Source organism: Saccostrea echinata, unplaced genomic scaffold, assembly GCF_033153115.1.
Source record: "Saccostrea echinata isolate AGI-Se365-2 ecotype Australia unplaced genomic scaffold, CSIRO_AGI_Sech_v1 ptg000020l, whole genome shotgun sequence".
NCBI lineage: Eukaryota > Metazoa > Mollusca > Bivalvia > Ostreida > Ostreidae > Saccostrea > Saccostrea echinata.
The window spans coordinates 7,961,041-7,968,518 of NW_026889769.1; the positions used below are offsets into that span (position 1 = coordinate 7,961,041).

Below are 7,478 nucleotides of genomic sequence, written 5' to 3' on the forward strand. Positions count from 1 at the left end.
TTTGATTTTTTTATATCACAGATGAAAGTATCTACGATTTTTATTTGATAAGCTGTGACTTTGAATCATCATCCTGGACCAGCAATTCATATTGCGGACTCTCTCAGTCCACCAGTGATCGGTTTGATTGGACCCGTAGGACGGGGTCCACACCGAGTTCCCCTACAGGTCCATCCAGTGCTGCTGCAGGCTCGTATTATCTGTATATTGAGACATCATTACCCCGGATGAGCCAAGACAATGCTGTTTTATACTCAAAGTACATAGATACAGGTACGTATAAACTACAGGTATTAGCAAACATATTCTGTTTTCTTGTAAGTATGACCAGGGTTCAAACTGGGCCTCCTGCATCTCCAGTCAAGGGCTTTACCAACAGAGCCATCTGACCACTGGCAATAGAATCTGTCTGACTACATCCTTCAAGGTCTTTGCCCAGAAGACACCAACTCAGGCTCTTCCCTGACAGGTCTTTCACCGTCTCTTCCAGGGCATGGCAGGGCACCATATGTAACAGGAAGGGAGAAAATGTATGGCTGGACTAGACAGGGATAAAAACCCAGGCCTCCTGAATCTCCATTGAAGTGCTCTACCAACTGAGCTATCTGGCCACTGGCAGTCAAACCAGTCTGTCCACCACATAGGAAATGATTCAAGATATTGTGTAAAATGTAACTGTTGTCTGTATTTGTAGGTGATGGTGCATGTCTTTACTTTAAGTACCACATGTATGGTGCCACGATTAACACACTCAACATCAACATTTCCACTAATGGCTTTGACAATCAGAGAATTTGGTGGCGGTACGGAAACCAAGGAAATCTGTGGCACCAAGCCGCCGTGGACTTGCCCAGAAGTTCCTCCTTAAGGGTTTGTTTCGTTCTTAATTTCATTTCTTAACATTTGATAAGATACTTTGTGTTCTCTCCACTTGACTCACCGCTAGATGACACTATGAATAGCCATATAAAAAGTCTCCTTACAGAAATTTACTCATTATTTGATTTGATTTCAGATATTCATAGAAGCGATGTCAGGTACTAGTTACACAGGTGATATAGCCATCGACCAAGTGAATGTAACCAAAGGACCATGTAATGGTAATTATCAAAGTAATAAAATATAAAAGCTTAAAAGTTTTTTGACCCAAAAAATATGGATACACACTTTACACAGGACAAAAAAAAAATATTTTTAAAAAAAATTTAGATTCAAGACTGCCAGTAAATATTGAATGAGAGTCTCATTATTAAGTGTAGAATCACCATGGCTATCATGGGGTAACGTTAATGGGGTCAAAGGCTTGCATAGAATATGAAAGAAAAAAATCTTTTAAAATATTTTTCACAAGAATACTGTACTGAACTGTATTTAGTCAAAGTAAAATGCAAGCTTTCCCATGTAGTGCAGATTCAAGTCTGGGCAATTAATTCCTGTGGAGCTGATATGTGTAACAAATTTTTTTTTACAGATTGCAATTTGTAAAGTGACATCAACCCTTGATATTCTTTAAATCAAAATTGATGGAATTGTGAACTTCATGATCACAATGTGGGATTATATTTATCTATGTATATTTATTTGTCAGGAAGAAAAAGGTGTGGTGTACTAGCTCACATTATATTATGGTTTTTCTCAGAAATCTCAGATACATAGGACATTAGAATTATTACAACTTTGAATGTGCTCCTTGTAAATAAAATATGCTGGAGCAACTAAGGGGATGACTATTCTGCAACAATACTCTCAGTGTTCATTTCATATTAATATTCACAAGGTAAAATAATTTAACTGTGACTGGGTTAATTGACAAAAAACATGAAAACAAAAAGAACAACAGTTGTCAATTACATCATTTAACCTTTGAAATTTTGTTTCTGTACAGCTGTGTTAAATTCAGTAAACTGTGACTTTGAATCTTCAACCTGGACCATTGATTTAAATTGTGGACTCTCTCAGTCCACCAGTGATCGATTTGATTGGACTCGTTATTCTGGAGCAACAGGAAGTTCTAATACAGGTCCATCAAGTGCTGCTGAAGGGTCGTATTATCTATATATTGAGACATCATCCCAAACATCCAAAGCCAATGCTGTTTTAAACTCAAAGTACCTAAATACAGGTATGTTTAAAACTGAAAGGAGCACATGGCTCAGTGGTTATAGGTGCTTGGCTAGTTATCCAAAGGTTGCTGGTTCAAATGTTGGTGCTTGATGTTGTGTCCTTGGACAGGTCATTTTATCAGCATTGCATCATTCTACCAGCTGCAATGGGTACCAGCTTATGCTGGGAGCAGGGTTGGCCGGGAAATAGTAGTAGTGGGAATTACCAGTGGTAAATACCAGTATTTCCCGTCCCGGGAAATACTAAAAATTTTCTCTAAACTGGGAAATACTACATTATTAAACTTTGTATTTCTTTAATTTATTCAATTTCATACAAAATTCATGAATAAAATAAATATAGAAATGCATGATGAATAATATTGAATATATAATTTCTCAAACTGCAATTTAACATAATTATTCAGGATCCAGGTCCCCCACCCACAAGCATTCTGAAGCTGTATATTTCCTTGACTGAAGTTTTCCAATTCAAGTTTCTTTTCAGTTTTTAAAATTATTAAGTTTATTAATCAGGTTTAATTATAAATCCAAGAACAAAACACACTTGTTTTAATCCTTCTATAAACATTGTAGTTATTATAATCAATGATTATCATGTTGTTTTAACAAATTGCTCTGGACAGTTTTTGTGCTCCTGTTTTGAGATATAATTACCTTGAGAAGAATTGAATGGCCTCTGCCAAGGTTTGATATTTACACCATGCTCTACATTTAACTTATCTTAGATCCTTCTTTGGTTACATAAAAACCCAATAGGGATCTTTGGGTTCATTTCATGGAAGTTCATAGACTACATATGACTCAAACATGAAACAAATGTCGCTCATGACTGGTATATGAATGTATTTCCCGGTTTTTGCCAACCCTGGCTGGGAGTTAACCTACAGTGGACTTATATGTCCAATTCAAGGGGAGTCAAATGACTCATCTGCTTAGCTCCACAGATACCAGGTATAGACACCTATGCTATGAGCTTCATGGCTTGGAAAAGGATTTAACTTTAATATATATACAATATATATATACATTTGTAAGTGACAATCATCCAAAACTCCTCTGTTTTCTTGTAAGATGTAGACTTAATGCAAATGATTCAAGATATTGTATAAAATGTTGTCTGTATTTGTAGGTGATGGTGCATGTCTTTATTTTAAGTACCACATGTATGGTGTCACGATTAACACACTAAACATCAACGTTTCCACTAATGGCTTTAACAATCAGAGAATTTGGTGGCGGTACGGAGACCAAGGAAATCGGTGGCACCAAGCTGCCATGACATTGCCCAGAAGCTCTTCCTTAAGGGTTTGTTTTGTACTGAATACTTGGAAGTGCTTTTTCATGATATACTTTACAGCAATCTATAACAAATTTAATGTTTCTTTTGTGTCAATAATAAAAGAAATTCCAATTGTCCCTGGATGTAATTATCAAGCAGGTTCTTGTTTCAAGGAGAATTTTGATAGCAGACAAATTGCATGTCAAATTAGAGATTAATTAATGAGTTTGGTGTAAGGAGATTACTGGTAGACAATCTCTGATCAAGCAGGTATTATCTATATTTCTTTGGAATTGGGCAAAGGAATCTGGACTCTTAATTGCAACTAATATGGTATCTGTCAAATTAAAAAGTTGTAGGCTAGCTTTTACTTTCAGAATAAATTTGGTGTAAAGTATTTAAAACTAATTTGATATTGTATACTGTAGAAGCACAAATTTTCATGGGGATAAGATTTCGTTGATTTGTCCTCTAAAAAGGTTTTATGGGCATTAAATTTCGTTGTTTCGAAAGTAACTTTATTCAATGTATAATCATATAAAAATTTTATGTGGGATTTATTAATTTGGTTAAAATTGTTAACAACGAAATAAACGAAATTAAATCCCCAACGAATATTTTACAGTAATATATTTTTTTTTAAATTTTTATATCTCAACAACAAAGTGCAGAGTGTCATGTCTCACCAAGATGACAACTTTACAGTGTGTTAAAGAATAAACATTATGATTAGTGTTTTGATGTTTTATTAGGCTGTAGCATTGTTCATCATTCATAAAAAATAAAATGAACAAAGCTTCAGGTGGGCATTTGTAAAACCCTAACACAACCAGTTGAGAAATATATGATGTATTAATTGTTCATATAACTACACCACAGGAAATGCACATCAAGCAGTAGGAATGGAAAAATCATTAAAATCTTTGTATCAAGGTTGACAGGATTTTCTTCCTTGCACTTTAAACTGTTTATGATAACTGAATATTTGATGGGTGTATTATACGCTGTGGCGTTGCATTTTATTTGCTTATGCAGTATGCCTGACCTCACAGTATTTTTTATCAGCTTCCTGGGTTGATACAACTCCAGGGCTGATATGGATCTGAAGGGCTGATGCAAAGGTTTATCACACTCTTTGTAGATTTATTCTTAAAAATAGTACTGGTGATAATAAACCTACTTTTTCATTCACATTCTCTCTATAAACTTCTGTATTGAATTTTAAATTAATTTTATTTGATACAATAAGCTAGTCGGTGACTATTTACAAGTAAATGTGTGCTGTATGTTTTTTACTTAGTATGTAATAAACATAATGATACATGCCCCTTTCCATATTCCATACTGTATCAACCCTTGGGCCTTAGCCCCGTTGGCTTATATTGGTGTCTCGGGCTGATACGGAATGTGATATGGAAAAGAGTATGTATTCTATATAAAACATGCTTGTACATAAGTTATGTTTTTCATATGCCAGAAGAATTTGACCAGTGATATTTTAATGCACCAACTATAAAAAGAGCATTTTAGACCCCTGTTGTCTGCAGTCTTTGTGTCCATCTGTAAACTTTACATATTTCAACTTATTATCAAAGACCCCTTGGCCAAATTTCAAATAAACACAGCTTAGAGAATCATTGGGTAAAGAGAATTCATTGCTCAAATAAAGAGTCATGTCCCCTTTCCAAGGGGAGATAATCATAAAAAGGAAGGATAGGATAATTAAAAATGTGTAACCATAATAACACAATGAAGATTCTAAATCGTAAAAATCAGGGCCCTTGGAGATGAGATGGGCCACAGGGGTTTGTGAAGACAGGCCACAGTGTCAGAGTGGGGCTATAGTAGGTACAAAGTTTTCCACATTCATATAGGGATACACAAAAGCCTGAAACATTCTGAAAATGTATTGGAAGTTTTAAAAGAAAAAAAAAAGATGCCCAAAGGTCGCAATGCTAACCAGACCAATTCTACTTTTCCTGAAAAATGAATATTACATAAATAAAATCTTTATTGTGTCCCTTGTTTTGAACAACTTGCAGTTCCTAAAAGAAGTAGTTCAGTCCACACTTTAAATTTTTTCTTTCATTGTATAAGTAGCCACATCCAGGGGTAAACAAAATACAAGATGCAAACAGTTTTTTTTATGTCAAATTACAAAGTTACAAGTCAGGAAGCTATAAAGGCTACTGTTAGAATTCGATGTTTCTTTTTTTAGCTCACCTGAGCAAAAGGCTTAATTGAGCTTTTCTGATCGAAATTTGTCTGTTGTTTGTCATTGTCATATAAACTTTTCACATTTTCATCTTCTTCTTGAGAACCACCTGGCAAATTTCAACCAAACTTGCCACAAAACATTCTTAGGTGAAGGGGATTCAAGTTTGATCAAATGAATGGCCCCATCCTCTTTCAAGGGGAGATAATTAAGAAATAGTGAAAATTTAGTGGCGTCTTTTAAAAATCTTCTAAAAATACCACTCGGCCAAAAAATTTCAGACTTACAGAAAACCTTCTTTACATAGTATAGATTCAAGTTTGTTCAAATGATGACCCCCTGGGTGTAGGGTGGGGCCATAATGGGGGATCAAAGTTTTACATAGGAATATATAGGAAATCTTTTAAAATCGTCTTCTCAAGAACAGCAAAGCCATGTTTAGTCATATTGATATGGAAGTAACGCTTTCGTTTCCGCACGATTTGTGATTTTTCTTAGCCATTGTGCTCAGTTGAGCGATGTGGCCCAGGGGCCTTTTATTCCCCTAAGGATGGTGGACAAGCGACACAACTTTTGAAAAGTATTGATTCCACTTTAGTACCTAGTCCCTTGTTCAAATATCGTTTTATGGTGCACAAAGCATTGTAAACTGTGTTTAAAGAGAACACTCTGTAAAATATAACAAAGTAATGACTATAGAAGGTTGTCTCTAAGACCCAGGGGCTGGGGAATTTCCCCTCCTATAATGATGTTATCCCCCAGTTACTCAGGTGTACCCTTCAACCCCTTGTTAGGGGAGGAACCCCCAAACCCCCCTCTATTTTTAGCTCACCTGAGGCGAAGGCTGAAGTGAGCTTTTCTGATCACAATTTGTCCGTCGTCTGTCTGTATTTCTTTCTGTCTGTAATGCTTTCGTTTCCGCACGATATCTTGAGAACCCTTTGAGCTTTCGCAATGAAATTTTGCATAGCAACTCCCTATGACTTAAAGAAGAACTCTATTGATTTTGAGGTCCAAAGGTCAAGGTCATAAATTCTGTCTGTTTTAACACTTTCGTTTCCACACGATATCTTGAGAATCCTTTGAGCTTTTGCAATGAAATTTTACATAACAACTCCCTGTGGCCTAAGGAAGACCTCTATTGATTTTGAGGTCAAAAGGTCAGAGTTCAAGGTCGTAAATTTATACATTCCGTCTGTGTGTAACACTTTTGTTTCCGGGCGATATCTCAAGAAGCCTTTGAGCTTTTGCAATGAAATTTTATACCATAACTCCCTAGGGCCTCTCTCGCCCCTCTCAAAGTGTCCCGCCCCATTTTTTAATTATTATTTACATGTATTAAAAGTCACGTGGCACTATTTTTAGCACAGGGGCTTGTGGAGAGTTATTACATATAATACAGGTTGTCGGTGGAATTATATTCTTATTACATCTATTAGAACTGTTTAGTAAAGGCTAAAGAGCTAGGTTCACTTTATGCATAAAATGGCCCTGTAGATAAACCAATTTATCCACTAACACACTATGGCCCTTTCTCAACATCAATATAAAGTAGAGACTTGGCGCTTTCATTTGGTATATAAAAGTTTCCTCTAAAGAGTTCAGGTACTGGAAAACAGGTTGTGTGAAATTGCAATGTTCTTCAATTTTGCAGAAAACAGGTGAATTTGAGAACATTCAACAAAGAATTAAAATATGAGCACACCCCTCGATCCAAAAATTAAAATATGTTTTATAATCTTTAAAAGCAGTTCTTTCATAATATATTTGCAGATTTTGGATCGGAGGTTGTGCTGTATACGAAATATTGAAAAATAGCATCATATTTTGACCATTTTTGAAGGAATATTCGGGAAAT

The 7,478-nt window shown here is 35.5% G+C and overlaps 1 protein-coding gene across 1 annotated transcript; it reads left to right on the plus strand.

Annotated features, from left to right (window-relative positions):
- The first annotated feature begins 1,030 nt into the window (after nucleotides 1–1,030).
- LOC133189868 (MAM and LDL-receptor class A domain-containing protein 1-like) lies at nucleotides 1,031–3,857 on the plus strand. The gene is made up of 5 exons (XM_061325263.1): nucleotides 1,031–1,100; nucleotides 1,886–2,122; nucleotides 2,233–2,334; nucleotides 3,256–3,431; nucleotides 3,834–3,857. Exons 1-5 carry the CDS (start codon nucleotides 1,031–1,033, stop codon nucleotides 3,855–3,857), a joined length of 609 nt encoding a protein of 202 aa, XP_061181247.1.
- Nucleotides 3,858–7,478: the final 3,621 nt, after the last annotated feature.

What these genes read in the sequence shown, in the direction of transcription:
- LOC133189868 (XM_061325263.1), top strand. Translation starts at nt 1,031, where the DNA reads ATGTCAGGTACTAGTTACACAGGTGATATAGCCATCGACCAAGTGAAT. An exon ending in AACCAAAGGACCATGTAATG is followed by an intron (nt 1,101 to 1,885) that starts GTAATTATCAAA and finishes GTTTCTGTACAG; the next exon opens with CTGTGTTAAATTCAGTAAAC. An exon ending in AGTAGTGGGAATTACCAGTG is followed by an intron (nt 2,335 to 3,255) that starts GTAAATACCAGT and finishes CTGTATTTGTAG; the next exon opens with GTGATGGTGCATGTCTTTAT.